This window comes from Pogona vitticeps, chromosome 2, assembly GCF_051106095.1.
Source record: "Pogona vitticeps strain Pit_001003342236 chromosome 2, PviZW2.1, whole genome shotgun sequence".
NCBI lineage: Eukaryota > Metazoa > Chordata > Lepidosauria > Squamata > Agamidae > Pogona > Pogona vitticeps.
The window spans coordinates 3,321,710-3,339,626 of NC_135784.1; the positions used below are offsets into that span (position 1 = coordinate 3,321,710).

The following is a 17,917-nucleotide window of genomic DNA, read 5'->3' on the forward strand; positions in this document are numbered from 1 at the left end:
TGTTTACAAGATCATGGAGGTTTGTGCTCTCCAAAGGTGTGTGTGCGGGGGACTTCTCATTTTTCTTGGCTGAGGTGGGGAGAGTGTCACTTCGGCCTAATTCCATTGGGGAATTTGATAGCAAGGAACTCGGTTACTCCTTTTGTGAGCAGAAGACAAGAGGAGGGGGAGGCCCACAAGAAACACGAGGGAGTTTGCTCAGGCTCACCACCTTTCGTGTAACACAGTGGTCCCCAATCTTGGGTCTCCAGATGTTCTTGGACTTCAGCTTCCAGAACTCCTGGCCAGCAGGGGTGGTGGTGAAGACTTCTGGGAGTTGTAGTTTAAGAACATCTGGAGGCCCAAGGTTAGGGACCACTGCTGTAACGCACAGGTCTAGCACTTTCCATCACTGTAGTTAAAGTAAAAAACAGAAGGAGGGGGAAGTAAAATAACCACTTTAAATGATAAACCCTCCTTCCACTGACACAGAGGATTATTGACACAGGCAAGGCCAGAAGTGCATTCATCTGAGAGGAGCAAAGTCTGAAAGGACTCTCTGGATCATTGAATCCAGGCCCCATCAAGGAGGCCCAGTGGGGAATTGAACCCCCAACCTCTGGCTCCACAGCCAGATATGTAAACCTCTGAGCTATCCAGTAGATTGGTGGGTGAAGATTTGTGCTGTGGGAGAACTGTATTAAAAGATATACAGTTGGACTGAGGGTGTGAATAATAGAAGAATTAATTAAGGCAAGCAGACTTATTGGTACTGTACTTCATTCTACTGCTGAAACCAGGAGCTTGTCTCCGGAATATTTATATTTATTTATTTATTTATTTATTTATTTATTTATTTATTTATTTATTTATTTATTTATTTATTTATTTATTTATTTATTTATTTATTTATTTATTTATTTATTTATTTATTTATTTATTTAATATCCCGCCTATCTGGTCGGTTAACGCCAACAACCTTGACATGAGAGAGTTCAAATGGTTGCTGTTTTATTTAGCTAAATAAAAGGTAGCTGGAATTCATGTCTCCAAAAGGAGGCAAGAAAATCAACCTTGTGATACAGAGGCCAATCAGGAATTCTGTAACGTTGGTTACACAAGGGAATGGGTGGAGAAATGGAGAAATTAGTGGTTCATGATCTATTGGCAGAAGGGATGGGGATGGGGTGACAAAGGAATCCAGTTTTAAGATGAGAAGGAAATCATGTTTGCAGAGGAAAAGGTGCCATGACTGCCCAGGTTCTGGATTTCAGGTTGCCTAAAACTGGTCCTGGTGTTTACCTGGGGAAGAGAGTCTCTCTCTCTATAAAACCTTTATTGGCATTGTAAAATACAAGTAAGTGCACGGCATAGTTACATTCCAGTTCCAGGTAGGGGGAGGAGCAGGCTAGGGGTTATAGTAGGTAAGGTTCGAGAAAGTTTATGGGGATATGGGGAGGGGGGAGGCCTTTATAACAATGAGGAGGAATTCGGCTACTTGATTGGTAATAGAAGTCGAGAAATCGCTCAGTAGTATGGGGGAAAGGTCAGGGAAAGAGGGGAAGAGGGAAGAGAGAAGTGGTCCTAGCAGTCGCTTGCGAGCGGTATTGTGAAATGGGCACCGGAATAGAATGTGGTCCAGAGAGTCAGGTTCAAGTGCACAGAAATGGCACAGTCTATTGGAACGAGGAGTTCTTGTGAATCTTCCGAAGTGGGCTGCAGATGGAAAAATATTCAGCCTGGCGAGCATGAAAGCTCGTCTTTTTTGAGGGTTGGACAGTTGGTTAAAGTAGTTAGAGGGACGGCCGAGGGAAGGGGATAGGCCGAAAGCAAGAGGGGAACAGGTAGGGTTCATTTGGGAGAGTAAGGTTGCATATTCAAGATCATAGAGACTGGACCTAATGGTTTGATGTGCTGAGTGGAGATTCATGTCGGCTAAAGTTTCGACAGAAAGGGATAGTGAGGATAATTTGGCTTCAACGAAATGAAGCCACCTAGAAATAAAAGAGTCCTTTAATAGGTCTTGTAAGATTGAATTAGAGGGGGTTAGGAGATGAATTCTGAGCCAGAACGTAAAGGTAATGGTCCAGGCTAGGGTAGAGGGTAAATGACTACCCAGTTCTAAGATGATGGTGGAGAGTCTGATAAGATTGGGGATCCCAAGAATTTTCCTGAGAAAGGAGGCGGCCACCATGTCAATTTCAGAGTTTGCTGCCTCGATCCAAATTGGGACTCCGTAGAGAAGCTGGGAGAATGTCTTGGAATATAGGATTTTGATGGCAGCAGGGACATACTGGTTGCCAGAGTGGAAATAAAAACGGGAGATTGCACTAAGGGAAAGGGAGGAGGATGCAATTGCAGAGTTACGGTGTGGGCTCCATGAGTGCCTGAAGTGGAAAAGGATCCCCAGGTACCTGAAGGTCTGAACCTGTTGGTATATGAAGTTACCCACTCTCCAGGGTGACGGGACCCAAGATTTGCCGAAATCTAATATTTTAGTTTTCTCTGAATTTATAATCAGGTCGTTGTTGGAGCAGTATTGTTGGAAAGAGAAGAGAAGCTTGCGGAGGCCCATTTTGGTGATAGAAAGAAGAAGGGCGTCATCCGCATACATGAGGAGGGGAGTAGGTGAATTGTTTAGAGCAGGAGGGAAGAGATCGGTACCGGTTAGGAGGGAAGGAAGGTCAGCGAGAAAGAGATTAAATAAGAGGGGGTCTAGGATGCATCCCTGGCGTACAGCCTTAGTGACAGGGACACTATCTGTCAGGGTGCCAGCACGATCAATCCTGATTCGGCATGTATTGGAGGAGTGTAAGCGCTGTACTAAGAACAGGAGGCGTTGGTCGATCCCCCAGTTGGAGAGTTTCCTCCAAAGTAAATCTCTGTTGACCGAATCAAATGCACCTTTGAGATCAATGCCAACAAAAGTCCGAATAGTCAAAGCTATGGTTTTTCCTGTCGTGATGTATGGAAGTGAGAGCTGGACCATAAAGAAAGCAGACCGCCGAAGAATCGATGCCTTTGAATTGTGGTGCTGGAGGAGGCTCTTGAGAATCCCCTGGACTGCAAGAAGAACAAACCTATCAGTTCTAAAGGAAATCAACCTGAGTGCTCACTGGAAGGACAGATCCTGAAGCTGAGGCTCCAGTACTTTGGCCATCTCATGAGAAGAAAAGAGTCCTTGGAAAAAACCCTGATGTTAGGAAGGTGTGACGGCAAGAGGAGAAGGGGACGACCGAGGATGAGATGGCTGGACAGTGTCTGCGAAGCAACCAACATGAAATTGACACAACTCCGGGAGGCAGTAGAAGACAGGAGGGCCTGGCGTGCTCTGGTCCATGGGGTCACGAAGAGTCGGACACGACTAAACGACTAAACACACACACACTTGAGATCAATAAAGGCTGAATACAGTTTAGCACCGTGGTGTTTAGTATATTTACTGATCAAAAAGGAGAGTGTGAAGGTATGATCCAATGTGGAGGCACCTGGGCGAAAACCAATCTGTTCCTTGGCAGGGAGCCCGATGGAAGAAGACCAGGAGGTAAGTTTCAAGAGGAGATATTTGGAGTACAGTTTTCCTATAAAGTACAGGAGACTGATAGGTCTGTAGTTGTTTGGGAGAGAGAGGTCACCTTTTTTGAAGATTGGAACAATGGTTGAGGAAAGCCAGGAACAAGGGATAAGACCAGAGTTGTTGATAAGGGTGAAAAGATTGGAGAGGAAAGGAGACCACCATGTGGGGATATTGAGTAGGAGTTCGGGGAAGATCCCGTCTGGACCAGGGGCTTTCCGGGGTTTTAAGGAGGAAATCAACTCTGTGATTTCTTCTAGGGCAACCAGAGGCCAGAGTGGGAGGTTTGGAGGAGGGATGGGTTAGGGTAGAGTGAGAAGAGGCGAAGGTTGTGGAGAAGTACTCAGTCCAAACAGAAGCTGGTATGGAGATCGGGGAGCAGAGGTCAGCGGGAGGGGATGTGTGGGAGACCAAGGCCCAGAATTGTTTGTGATTGTTAGTTTGAATTGCGTTGTATAGTAAGTTCCAGCTTTGTTGGGCGGCAGAATGTTTCTTAAATTCTAGGAAGGAGGCACAGGCTTTCCTCAGCGAGAAGTAGAGGTTCAGCATATCGGGGGAAGGATTAGATTGAAGTGGGTGGAAAAATTGTCTGATAAATTTTTTGGCAGCCCAGCAGTCAGCATCGAACCAAGAGGAAGTTGGGGATTGAAAGTGAGGTAAGGGGGAGGGGCGCAGAATAGAGGAAGTTCTCAGGTTTTCAGTTAATGAATGTATGAGAAACTCGTAGGAGGCGATGGCAGAGGAAGGTGAATGAGCGGATGAAAGGTCCTGGGATAGAGTTAGTATCTTCGGTCTTGAAATCCACTGGGGAAAAGAGACGGCAATTTCGGGGGTCCATTTACGGATATACGTAGGGGGCGGGGGGGGAAGATAGAGGGCGCTGGGGACAGGAAGGAAAGTGCAGTTTCAGAGAAATTGGAGAATGGTCACTGTCGGTACGAGGTTGGACAGTGAAGTCAAGAATGGAGGGGAGAATATCCGAGGTAACAAGAGCATAGTCCAGGACACTAGCCCCTCTATGGGAGAAGTGAGTTAGTTTACCAGGGAAATCACTGGGCAGGGATCCGTTAGGAATGTGTAGGTTGAATTCTAAGCATAAGTTAATCAGCAGAGGGGTATGTTGGTTGAATGAGGGGTCAAGAGAAAGTCTGGAACCTAAGAGAGTAGGGGGGATAGAGTCATCCCAGATCCAATTCAGGTGGGAAGCAAGGGAAGGGTTATCTGGGCCTAGACTGGAGTTGAAGTCTCCTAGCAGGAGTAAGCGAGCAGAGGGATTGGTCCGGAGGTAATCTGAGAGTCTAAACCCAGCTGTGTCTGTTTGCTTCAGCAATCTAGATTGGAAAGCGAAATACCTGGCCCTGGCAAAGGAAACCTGGCCAGCCTTTTTCCTTTACAAAGCCGCTTTGAGGGAATGAAATATAGCTGACTGTGTTTTAACTTTCCAAACTGTATTCTGTGTGATCTGATGAGAGGTGTGTTCTTCTTACATGTTTCATGTAGTGCTTTTGTGCACGTGGTCCCTTCACTACAGTTGGTTTTATCCTTCGTGTAATGATGTGAGATGAGATAATTTACATCACATAAAGACCTGCATTCCCAAGAAAAGCAGGGATGTCTCATTTCTGCTGTCATAGAAAAGGGTTACCTGCAGTTATTGAGAATTTTAGGACCCGCATCTTTCAAATGCTCTTTGGTGTTCAGGTGAGGCCTGAGGACCATAATGTAGCACTTGGGGATGAAGATGCAGCCCAGGAGGCCAGCGCTGGAGGCCAAAATGGAGAAGACCTGCACGGCCACCATGAACTTGCCTCTGGTGCTCAGGTAGGTAGGGACAAAAGATGCCCAAACGCTGCAGAAGACCAGCATGCTGAAGGTGATCAGCTTGGCCTCGTTGAAGGCCCCGGGCAACTTCCTGGCCAGGAAGGCCACCGTGAAGCAGACGGCAGCCAGGAAGCCCAGGTAGCCGAGGGCGGAGTAGAACATGGCCACAGACCCCTCGTTGCATTGCAGGGTGATCTCCCCAGGCTGGGAGTGGAGGTCAGCATCCGGGAATGGAGGAGAGGTCCCCAACCAGATGGAGCAGATGACCATTTGACCACTGGAGCAAGAAAGGATGACAGCATTGGCCAGACTCTTCCCCAGCCACCTCCTGGCCCTGTTCCCAGGCTTGGTGGCCAGGAAGGCCAGCACCACCGTGATGGTTTTGGCCAACACCGAAGAGACGGCAATGGAGAAGATGATGCTGAAGGCCGTTTGTCGGAGGAGGCAGGTGGCTTTCCTTGGCCGGCCAATGAAGAGAAAGGAGGAGAAGAAGGAAAGCAGGAGGGAGACGAGAAGGATGTAGGAGAGGTCCCGGTTGTTGGCTTTGACCAGTGGAGTTTCTTGGTTCTTGATGAAGATTCCTAACACAGAAGCTGTGATGATGGAGAAAAACAGGGCAAAAGAAACTAGGATGATCCCCAAATATTCCTGGTAAGAGAGGAAGGTTATGTCCTTGGGGATACACTGATCGTGGTCCTTATTTGGATACTGATCTTCCGGGCATTTGGTGCATTCATCCGCATCTGGAAGAAAGGAGGAGGAAGAACATCTTCAGAGAGAAGGGACTGGGGTGCCTTTTATATAAGCACACATCCTTCCTCTTCAGCTTCCAAGATTTTTGGAGCAGTAACCAAGACACCTGTGTCCAGACTGGTTCCAAATAACTTTGTGATGTACAGTCTTAAAAGAGGTCAAGTCTGGCCCAAAGAAGTAGAGCAGAAAGACTCATGGCTCATTTCAAGTGGAACCAAGATACGAATGATCACCTTAATTTTTAATTATTACTCCCCTGAGAAAGATGAGAAGCCACTGCCCAAGAATGATACTGGATTCTGTCTCTTGAGCTAAGGGTTCACTGTGGCTCTTGGCTGCACACCCAGAGGCTGAAAATCCATCAGGTGAAGGGTAGGTGAGGAAACACCCCCAATGGAAGGGACAGAACAGATTGAACTGTAATCTCCTTAATCAGTAACATGGATCTTGATTCAGCCAAGATCACATTCTGTCTGCCAGCAGCACCAATGGGGCCGTGACCATCTTGGGGCAAGACTATACCTCACAGGCAGCTCATTATTGAAAAGATAATTCCTTGATTGCTGGAAGCATCTGATTGGTTTTGGCCAACAGCAACAGCATGTGATTCTTCTCCTCCCCCATAGTTTGGTGTTTGTTGCTTCCCTGGATCGTTGCACAACCGTATCCATGATGGATCCTTTGCCCCTAGGGAAGCTTGGCTGACTCTTTCCCCAGATTTGGCCCAGATCCCCTCGGTGTCACCTACCTTCATGGCTAGAGATCGTCCCTTCGGCGCAGAATGAACAACCATAGCAGCAAACGGACTTCCCTTCTTCGATCACCCTGGAATATCCCGGACGACAGCTTTCTGTACACCTGGAACCAGGGAGGGACTGCCCCCCCAAAAAAAGACAAGATCGATCAAGGCAAGAACAGACCATGCTGTCTGTCGTCAGAGGTGGAGAAAGGATCCAATGGGAAGGCCAGTCTTCAGCCTGGCTTTACACGCCTTGCCGTTCGTGATCAGCCAGAACCCTCTTTCAGGACTGAATGAAAGTTGAGACTAACGTCAACTGAGGAGGAGAAGAGCAAAACAGTGTCTGTGGAACATAATATTCCTAAAAATTAATCTGATTTTTTAGGGGCTTCCAAAGGAACAGAAGGTCATGAGTGGGGTGGGGAAGCATCCTATGGATTATGGAGAAGAATCTCAATTTAATCAGAGCAGATATTTTTACTTGTAAGGACATTGAATGCCTTCTCTCGGAACACCCCTTGTGTACAATTTTGGCAAATAAGGATGATGACAGGCTCCAGATACAGAGATCATTTCCACTTCCAGCTTGTATCTAATCTTTCCTTATTATTCAGATATGTATTTTCACTGATGCATACTATGTGAGGTATTGTGGGGTCTTAAATTAGAACCTATAAACTGCCCAGAACAATTAATTAAAAGGAATATATTAAAATAAGCATGGATGATGTCACCAGATCGACCCACCTGGCTAAACAAGGAGAGCCATTGAGGGGCATCCGGGTCGAGGGTGAATTTTATGGCTCCTGATGCCTGGCCCTCCACCTTCCCAAACTTTACAGCGTGGAAGGACTTGTTCTTGGGAAGGACCATCCAGTTCACAGCATCGAAGTGGGCTCCCAGTTCCCCCTTCTCATTCAGAAACACCCCATCCATGGAAGTGTTGTAGAAGTGGGCGTTTCCCAAGAAAGGGTGAAGCTGGAAAGACAAAGAGAGAAAAGAAGGGCATTTGAAAAAGAGGAAACCGAGCAGGGTGCCTCACTCTTTCTATCCATGGGAGGTTCAATGACGACCCTGTCTTTATTTCCATAAGATATCTATCATTGCAATGTTGTCCTTTATTTCAGGCAGGTTCAAGTCATACCCGGCTATTTTCATCTCTCCTTTACACGCTTCTGGGTTGTATATTCTAACTGCTGAAAATTCAGCTGCATCAGGAAAAACTCAGAGACAGAAAGACTGGCAGTCATGGTGATCCAAAGGATCTGAGATGGGAAAGCCATACCTGCCACGGCTGCAACAATCTTGGGTGTCTCAGCCTCTGGCCACCCAACTGGTTCATCCGCCTGAGTCCATATGATGACAGTGCAGCCTTCAGGGCCCTTGCCACTGCGTGGGCCAGGTTGTAAATAGCATAGCCGTCGAGCGACAGAGTTCCCTCAACCCATTTTCTGGGCAGGGCCCCCAGCCTCTCTATTTCTTGACATCTCAACCGCTCTTTCACAGACAACGGATGCTTGGAATAGGAGCAGGTAAACGAACTCAGAAAAAATTCCCATGTAGCAGAAAAAAAGGGGTCAAAATCCTCTTCTCTTGCCCTTTTCTCTCTATGGATTAGGAAAGAGAAAAAGCCATAGATCTCTGGAGAAGTCAGAACATCATAAGACAAGTTTGGAGTGAGGTCCCAGACGGCAGTCGTGAACCAGACTTTCCCCGCGGGGAACTTTGCCATGCCTTTCGTGTAAAGTAGCAAAATTGCTATGGCAGCGTAGAAGAAGCGAAGTTCCCCGTAGTAAATGAATATCCTGGCCTTGTTCCACTTGATCAACAGGTCTGGAGGCATTTCTATTAATTGTTTCTGGACCGGAGTCCGAAGTGAGAAAGCCGTGCATATGGCATTGCTAAGGAGCAAGGGGGTCATCGTCTGTATGAACCGTTCCCCATCATCAGTGTCTGGTGTGATGAGGCCGACCCAGTTCCATCTGAAATGCAGCAGCAACTGGACGATCCTGAGATACTGGTGTTCGTCTTTGGGGACCATCTGATAGATGAATGGGAACTGGGTTTTGTCATGAAGAATGTGGGATCCAAAGCTGTAACTGACCTAAAGCAAAAAAAAGGGAGAGAAGATTCTTCTGGCTCTAGAAGAAATCCATATGTCAACTCGTGCATCTCCATCCATTTTGGCTCAATCTGTACTGCCCCTTCTCTTGTTTATTTATACATTTATTTATATGACTGATTTATATACCACTGATCTGATCTGTGGCAACTCTGTATTCGCGAAGGCTTTCACGGCCGGGATGTAATGGTTGTTGTGGGTTTTTCGGGCTTCTTGGCCGTGTTCTGAAGGTGGTTCTACCTAACGTTTCGCAAACAGTTGCTGTCCTCAGAGACTGGCGAAACGTTAGGAAGAACCACCTTCAGAACACGGCCAAGAAGCCCGAAAAACCCACAACAATCATGTGGCAACTCTGTTTGCTTCACAACCCAAAAGTGTTGTTGTTTAGTCGTTTAGTCGTGTCCGACTCTTCGTGACCCCATGGACCAGAGCACGCCAGGCCCTCCTGTCTTCTACTGCCTCCCGGAGTTGTGTCAGGTTCATGTTGGTTGCTTCGCAGACACTGTCCAGCCATCTCATCCTCGGTCGTCCCCTTCTCCTCTTGCCATCACACCTTCCTAACATCAAGGTTTTTTCCAATGACTCTTTTCTTCTCATGAGATGGCCAAAGTACTGGAGCCTCAGCTTCAGGATCTGTCCTTCAAGTGAGCATTCAGGGTTGATTTCCTTTAGAACTGATAGGTTTGTTCTCCTTGCAGTCCAGGGGATTCTCAAGAGCCTCCTCCAGCACCACAATTCAAAGGCATCAATTCTTCGGCGGTCTGCTTTCTTTATGGTCCAGCTCTCACTTCCATACATCATGACAGGAAAAACCATAGCTTTGACTATTCGGACTTTTGTTGGCAAGGTGATGTCTCTGCTTTTCAAGATGCTGTCAAGATTTGTCATCGCTTTCCTCCCAAGAAGAAGGCGCCTTTTAATTTCAGGGCTGCTGTCTCCATCTGCAGTGATCATGGAGCCCAGGAAGATAAAATTTGACACTGCCTCCATATCTTCCCCTTCTATTTCCCAGGAGGTGATGGGACCAGTGGCCATGATCTTAGTTTTTTGGATGTTGAGTTTCAGACCGTTTTTTGCACTCTCCTCTTTCACTCTCATTACAAGGTTCTTTAATTCCTCCTCACTTTCTGCCATCAGAGTGGTATCATCTGCATATCGGAGGTTGTTGATATTTCTTCCGGCAATCTTAATTCCGGCTTGGGTTTCTTCCAGTCCAGCCTTCCGCATGATGTATTCTGCATATAAGTTAAATAAGCTGGGGGACAATATACAGCCTTGCCGTACTCCTTTCCCAATTTTGAACCACTCAGTTGTTCCATGACCAGTTCTAACTGTTGCTTCCTGTCCCACATATAGGTTTCTCAGGAGACAGATAAAGTGGTCAGGCACTCCCATTTCTTTAAGAACTTGCCATAGTTTGCTGTGGTCCACACAGTCAAAGGCTTTCGCATAGTCAATGAAGCAGAAGTAGATATTTTTCTGGAACTCTCTGGCTTTCTCCATAATCCAGCTCAAGTTAGCAATTTGGTCTCGAGTTCCTCTGCCTCTTCGGAATCCAGCTTGTACTTCTGGGAGTTCTCGGTCCACATACTGCTGAAGCCTACCTTGTAGGATTTTGAGCATAACCTTGCTAGCGTGTGAAATGAGTGCAATTGTACGGTAGTTGGAGCATTCTTTGGCACTGCCTTTCTTTGGGATTGGGATGTAGACTGATCTTTTCCAATCCTCTGGCCACTGTTGAGTTTTCCAAACTTGCTGGCATATTGAATGTAGCACCTTAACAGCATCATCTTTCAAGATTTTAAATAGTTCAACTGGAATGCCATCACCTCCACTGGCCTTGTTGTTAGCCAGGCTTTCTAAGGCCCACTTGACTTCGCTCTCCAGGATGTCTGGCTCAAGGTCAGCAACTACATTGTCTGGGTTGTCCGGGATATCCAAATCTTTCTGATATAATTCCTCTGTGTATTCTTGCCACCTCTTCTTGACGTCTTCTGCTTCTGTTAGGTCCCTCCCATTTTTGTCTTTTATCATGTTCATCTTTGCGCAAAATGTTCCTCTAATATGTCCAATTTTCCTGAACAGATCTCTGGTCTTTCCTTTTCTGTTATCTTCCTCTATTTCTTTGCATTGTTCATTTAAGAAGGCCCTCTTGTCTCTCCTTGCTATTCTCTGGAAGTCTGCATTCAAGTTTCTGTAACTTTCCCTATCTCCCTTGCATTTTGCTTCCCTTCTCCTCTCTGCTATTTCTAAGGCCTCGTTGGACAGCCACTTTGCTTTCTTGCATTTCCTTTTCTTTGGGATGGTTTTCGTTGCTGCCTCCTGGACAATGTTACGAGCCTCTATCCAAAGTTCTTCAGGCACTCTGTCCACCAAATCTAGTTCCTTAAATCTGTTCTTCACTTCCACTGTGTATTCATAAGGGATTTGGTTTAGATTATACCTGAGTGGCCCAGTGGTTTTTCCTAATCTCTTCAGTCTAAGCTTGAATTTTGCTATGAGAAGCTGATGATCAGAACCGCAGTCAGCTCCAGGTCTTGTTTTTGCTGACTGTATAGAGCTTCTCCATCTTTGGTTGCAGAGAATATAATCAATCTGATTTCGATATTGCCCATCTGGTGATTTCCATGTATAGAGTCGCCTCTTGTGTTGTTGGAAAAGAGTGTTTGTGATGACCAGCTTATTCTCTTGACAAAACTTTATTAGCCTTTGTCCTGCTTCGTTCTGAACTCCAAGGCCAAACTTCCCTGTTGTTCCTTTTATCTCTTGGCTCCCTACTTTAGCATTCCAGTCCCCTAGAATGAGAAGAACATCTTTCTTTGGTGTCAGTTCTAGAAGGTGTTGTAAATCTTCATAGAATTGTTCAATTTCAGTCTCCTCAGCAATGCTGGTTGGTGCATAAACTTGGATTATTGTGATGTTGAATGGTCTGCCTTGGATTCGTATTGACATCATTCTATCATTTTTGAGATTGTATCCCATTACAGCTTTTCCCACTCTTTTGTTGACTATGAGGGCTACTCCATTCCTTCTACGGGATTCTTGCCCACAATAGTAGATATGATAATCATCTGAGCTGAATTCGCCCATTCCTGTCCATTTTAGTTCACTGATGCCCAGGATGTCGATGTTTATTCTTGCCATCTCCTGTTTGACCACCTCCAGCTTCCCAACGTTCATAGATCTTACATTCCAGGTTCCTATGCAGTATTTTTCTTTGCAGCATTGGATTTTCCTTTCACTTCCAGGCACGTCCACAGCTGAGCGTCCTTTCAGCTTTGGCCCAACCACTTCATTAGCTCTGGAGCTACTTGTACTTGTCCTCCACTCTTCCTCAGTAGCATGTTGGACGCCTTCCGACCTGAGGGGCCCATCTTCCAGCGTCATATCTTTTAGCCTTTTGTTTCTGATCATGGGGCGTTCTTGGCAAAGATACTGGAGTGGCTTGCCATTTCCTACTCCAGGTGGATTGCGTTTAGTCGGAACTCTCCACTATGTCCTGTCCGTCTTGGGTGTCCCTGCACGGCATAGCCCATAGCTTCTCTGAGTTACTCAAGCCCCTTCGCAACGACAAGGCAGCAATCCATGAAGAACCCAAAAGTAACACACATTAAATACAAGTAGATTATAAAATACAACATACCAACTTCAGACATTGCAAGTTGTACTCTAAAATATCTCAGTTTAAAATACATTATATAAAAACAGAAACATTTAGAATTTCAGTAGTCATTAGCATGACGGGTTGTTGATTTTGAAGAGGAGCTTTCCCCCTAAAATGGGGAAGAGGAATCTTGGTTGAGACTTAGTGGCCATGAAAAACACATCTCTCCTGCCATCCCTCCTGGAGGGTCCGCATCTCACTTCTATGCTGTTCCCCAAACCCCAGTTATCTTTTCAGCTGGGGTCTTGAGAAGTTGATGAGTGTGGACAAGGACAAAGGAAAAGACCAGAATCCAGGCCTTCTCGGCGGTGGCTCCTCGCCTTTGGAACAACTTGCCCCCTGAGATTCGCGCGGCTCCCTCGCTGGGCATTTTTAAGAAACAACTAAAAACATTGATGTATAGGCGGGCCTTCCCAACAGAAAACCCTTGACGATCTTTTTTCTTATTCTGTTCTTTATTATTATTATTTTTTATTTAAGTTTCTGCTGTAAAGTTTTAAAATTACATTGTTGTTTTTACTGTAAGCCGCCTAGAGTGGTCGAATATGATCAGATAGGCGGGATAGAAATAAAATAAATAAATAAATAAATAAAATAAATAAATTTGTCATATATCACAATCACGAGGTGCAATATGGAGACTGAACTCAGGGAGTCAGCCCCGCCCTGGCTTTCATGAACCTTGATATGTCAAGCACTGGCCATTCTTCTTATCATTATTATTATTATTTGCAGCCATGCAAACTAAGGAGGGTCAACCTTGAACACTTTAGGGGTTCTCCCCCATACATACCTTACCACCACCCAAAGACCACCTCTCAAGGGTCATCAGAATCTTCAAAGGAATGGCTATTGCAAAATACTATATTCAAGCACTATGGGACGTGGTGGCGCTGCGAGCTAAACTGCAGAAGCCTGTGCTGCAGGGTCAGAAGACCAAGCAGTCGTAAGATCGAATCCACGTGACGGAGTGAGCTCCCGTCGCTTGTCCCAGCTCCCGCCAACCTAGCGGTTCGAAAGCATGCAAATGCAAGTAGATAAATAGGGACCACCTCGGTGGGAAGGTAACAGCGTTCCCTGTCTACGTCGCACTGGCCATGTGACCACGGAAGATTGTCTTCAGACAAAACGCTGGCTCTATGGCTTGGAAATGGGGATGAGCACCGCCCGCTAGAGTCGAATATGACTGGACAAAAATTGTCAAGGGGAACCTTTGCCTTTACCTTTTATATTCAAGCACTGGTTCTGATTGGCCTTACCTTTCCCTCTAAATGCTTGCTTATCCCGAGTTCTTTTGTCATTGATTTATTTCATTCCAATTCTCAAGATTTCCCATTGTTTCTTTTCTTGGATTCCACCTCTTGCTTCACATTTCCCACCAACAGAGGACTAAACTATAGAGCAGGGGATTCCCGAAGTACCTGCGGGATTTTGTAGAGGCCGGTCAGGGTGGAAATCTCTTTGGAAATCTCTGATTCCTGCCCTTCCAGGAGGACCAGGAGATCCTCCCTTTGCCCACAGGAGTAGTTGGGGATGTTGGCCTTCCCAGTGGCAAGGAGGTCCGCCGTCACTGCGTACGTCGTCCCCACATCGAAATAGTTGTCATAGACGTTGTAGCCGAGGGTGAGGTTGGGCAAGAGGCTGGGATTCTGGTTGACGTCCCGGAGGGCAAAAAGGAAGGAGAGGGTGTGCCAGTGGTTCGTGGGCCCATTCCTGCAAAACACTCACCAGGTTGCCTTGTCATCATTCCACTGCCCAGAAACACAATTCAAATCATTTCTTAAAGGTTTATAACTCTTCCCAGCAGAGAATGGAAATGCCTGAATTCTCCCCTAGTGGTGTGGCACACGCCGCAGCCTCAATAGCCTAACAAAAGCCTCTTCCTGTATCTAAAACCAAATGATGGCACCTAAGCAAGAGTCCTGTATACTTTTTAAAAATCCCCAAGTGCATGTAACATTTTTCTCTCCCAGGTACACTGGGATGCTCAGCCACATCTCTGCAGGATAAGATGTTTGATGCGTCAGATCCTTCCATGGCTTGACCCTTGTTTTGGAAGGAGCTCAATGGGACTTGACTGGATTTTGGTGGGATTCTTCCTGAGTCTCCTAAATTGGTTTTCAGGGCTCCGGAACGTTCCCTCGTTTGGCTCTGGGTGGAGCGATTTGTGTCCTATCCCTTTTGATTTTTATCCAGGTTCTGAGTGACAGCCATCATCCATAGAGCCCCAGGTAATAGAGGTCCAGATCAATGGTTTCTGTCTGTGCCTGTAATTACAGGGTGGGGTACTTTTTGTTAAGTTTGACTGGTCAGAACTGCTGGATAGCTCAGGGGTTTAGGTATTTGCCCGTGTAGCCAGAGGATGGGAGTTCAAATCCCCCACTGGGGCTCCTTGCCATGGTCAGAAGTGGATGATCCATAGGGTCCCTTCCAGCTCTGCAGTTCTAAGGCTATTATTATTACTGTTATTGTTATTAGGCATCTGGCTGCGTAGCCAGAGGTTGGAAGTTTGATTCCCCACGAGGCCTCCTGGACAGGGGCCGGACTCGATGACCCAGCTCCTGCAGTTCTCAGATTATTATTGTTATGAATTCAAGTGAAGATGTTTTAGGGCAACAGTTGGGCGGAAAATGATGACGTAATTTTTAAATATCAATTTTATACGAAGCCTGCTAAAATTTACTGTTCAAAAGGTGAAAGACTGAAGTGGGGAAACTTATGAGTCCTGCAGTTCAAATGAAGCAGCCTCTGCTTGTCTCTTGGGCCTCTCTCTCTCTCTTTCTCTCTCTCCCGCTATCATACACAGCCCCAAGCCAAGGCAATACACAATGTTTGATAAATAACTGTTGTTGAACATAAAAAAAAGCCAAGCAAGATGACCCACCAAAAGCTTTCACAAATCTTTCACACATATAGAAATATTTCAAAGCTTAACACGTGGCTTATTTAAAAGAGGGAGTGAGATAATTGAAGGAACCCAAAATAAATTTCAGAGTCAGGTGATAAGTGCCTTCTCTGTGTGGACAGGAGGCTCACTTGGAAACTGCTACATCGGATCTGTCCACGTCTGGAATGAGGAACCCTGTCCCTTCCGTTGGCTTGCGCTTTGGATACAGAAAGCAAGGAACACAGGCTTCTGATAATGTAGAAAAACTCACAGTACAACTCTGGTGACGGGAGGCACCGAGAAGTTGACAGGCTGAAAAACGACAGGTGTTGCTGATATCACTCCGCCAATGTGGAAGTCCCCTGGCCTGTAAAAATTCGAGGGTTGCTTGGGGTCCCTTGCCAAGCTCAAAGGGCATTTCGCCTTCTCCCTCCCAGATGCTGCCCGGGGCAGCAGGATCAGCAGCAGCAACAGAAGCAGCAAGAGCCTCCTGCAAGGGCTGCCCGTGGCCATGGCTTTCCTCCCGAAAGGCTGCGCTGGCCAAGACAGTCGGCTGGAAGACAGGAGAGGCAGCCCTCGTGCAGGACCAGCACTGGGTTGAGGGCTAAGTTCTGCTCAGAAGATTGGACCATTGAGGGCAACCTGGGGCTCGGTTCAGTGACTCCCTTCTAGACCACTCTCTGGCTCAGTGGCCAAAAGAGGGTGTTTTTGTACAACTGACATTATGTTGTTTTGCTGCTGGTGGTGGAGTCGTCCATGGACCCAAAGGAGAACCTCAGAAAGAGACAGAAAAAGGTTCCTTGAACTTTGGGAAGTAGGAGGAAAACAAAGTAAATGACCATGATTTCGATAATGACATGGTGGAGGCTCTGCTCTGCGCCATCCTGATGAGCCCCAGGGCCAGAGGTGGAGAAAAACATGTTTCCGAGAACTCAGTCGTGGGTATCTGTCTTTTGCTGTGTCTCAGCCCGGAGACTAGAATCCCCTGGAGACGGACCAGCAAAAGCCGGATGCGTCTGCCTGGAAGTTTCTGAAGTTTCCCTGCCACTGAGTCCCACCACTGAGAAGGAAGGAGGAGGCTGTGCACCTTTCGTGATGGAAAGGAGAGGACGGGACACACCCTCTTTATGGAGTTGGTGCAGCAATTTCTTCTTATTTTAGCTGCTACAACCTCACCACTCCTTACCCTTGTAGGTGGATGATGGATGGACCATTTTCTCTTCTAGGGGTTTCCCAAGAGCGACAGCATTGAATTTCTGGACCCTCGTCAAAATACTCATCACGTATTTCCATAGGTTCAGTAAAAATCAAGAAAATTCCTGATAGAATTACATAAGGGTGCAACTATGACCCTCAAATTGGAAAAGATCCTCCCTGAACCATATAATGTAGGCCAATGTATTGGTCATCGCTGTGTGTAGAAGGCATGCTTTGCATGCAGAAGGAGTCCACTTAGATTTCTAGTCTAGGGTCTGCCAAAAAGGTAGAAATCTCCTGCTGCTGGTCTGTACGGACCAAAGTGTGAAAGATTGAGTGTGAAGTTGTCTGGACGTTACTGTCTAAAAAGAACTTTTTAAAGCTCTGCATGACAACAACACCCTAGATGGTCAATTGCTCGTCCTTGGCATGAGACATCCTCCCAACGCTCATCCAAATGACACACAACTTTATTAAGCTTTCTTCTTGTTGTTGTTGTTTAGTCGTTTAGTCGTGTCCGACTCTTCGTGACCCCATGGACCAGAGCACGCCAGGCCCTTCTGTCTTCCACTGCCTCCCGGAGTTGGGTCAAATTCATATTGGTAGCTTCAATGACACTCTTCAACCATCTCATCCTCTGTTGTCCCCTTCTCCTCTTGCCTTCACACTTTCCCAACATCAGGGACTTTTCCAGGGAGTCTTCTCATGAAATGGTCATGAGCCTCAGCTTCAGGATCTGTCCTTCCCGTGAGTACTCAGGGTTGATTTCCTTTAGAATAGATAGGTTTGTTCTCCTTGCAGTCCAGGGGACTCTCAAGAGCCTCCTCCAACACCACAATTCAAAGGCATTAGTTCTTCGGCGGTCTGCTTTCTTTATGGTCCAGCTCTCACTTCCATACATCACTAAAGGAAAAACAATAGCTGTAACTATGCAGGGTGATGTAGATGCTGTTGAGGTTTGTCATCGCTTTCTTCCCAAGAAGAAGGTGTCTTTTGATTTTGTGGCTGCTGTCACCACCTGCAGTGATCATGGAGCCCAGGAAAGTAAAATCTGTCACCCCTCCATATCTTCCCCTTCTATTTGCCAGGTCTGTCTGTCTGTCTGTCTGTCTGTCTGTCTGTCTGTCTGTCTGTCTGTCTGTCTGTCTGTCTGTCTGTCTGTCTGTCTATCTATCTATTTA

The 17,917-nt window shown here is 46.4% G+C and overlaps 1 protein-coding gene and 1 long non-coding RNA gene across 2 annotated transcripts in view; one reads left to right on the forward strand and one right to left on the reverse strand.

Annotated features, from left to right (window-relative positions):
- The window catches only part of LOC144587337 (uncharacterized), a 194,143-nt gene that overhangs the window by 127,097 nt on the left and 49,129 nt on the right, over nucleotides 1-17,917 (forward strand). The window lies entirely within an intron of this gene.
- On the reverse strand, nucleotides 4,534-16,052 carry LOC144586930 (vomeronasal type-2 receptor 26-like). The gene is made up of 6 exons (XM_078386099.1): nucleotides 15,811-16,052; nucleotides 14,074-14,365; nucleotides 8,152-8,970; nucleotides 7,614-7,844; nucleotides 6,876-7,104; nucleotides 4,534-6,117 (listed from the first exon to the last, which is right to left on the reverse strand). The coding sequence occupies exons 1-6, from the start codon at nucleotides 16,050-16,052 to the stop codon at nucleotides 5,195-5,197; spliced, it is 2,736 nt and encodes a 911-aa protein (XP_078242225.1). The 3' UTR covers nucleotides 4,534-5,194.

Excerpts from the sequence above, each read along its gene's own strand:
- LOC144586930 (XM_078386099.1), bottom strand. The coding sequence starts at position 16,052 with ATGGCCACGGGCAGCCCTTGCAGGAGGCTCTTGCTGCTTCTGTTGCTG. Across the intron at positions 8,971-14,073 it reads GCCTCTACAAAATCCCGCAG|GTCAGTTACAGCTTTGGATC; the intron begins GTACTTCGGGAA and ends TTTTTGCTTTAG. Across the intron at positions 7,845-8,151 it reads GATTGTTGCAGCCGTGGCAG|CTTCACCCTTTCTTGGGAAA; the intron begins GTATGGCTTTCC and ends TTGTCTTTCCAG.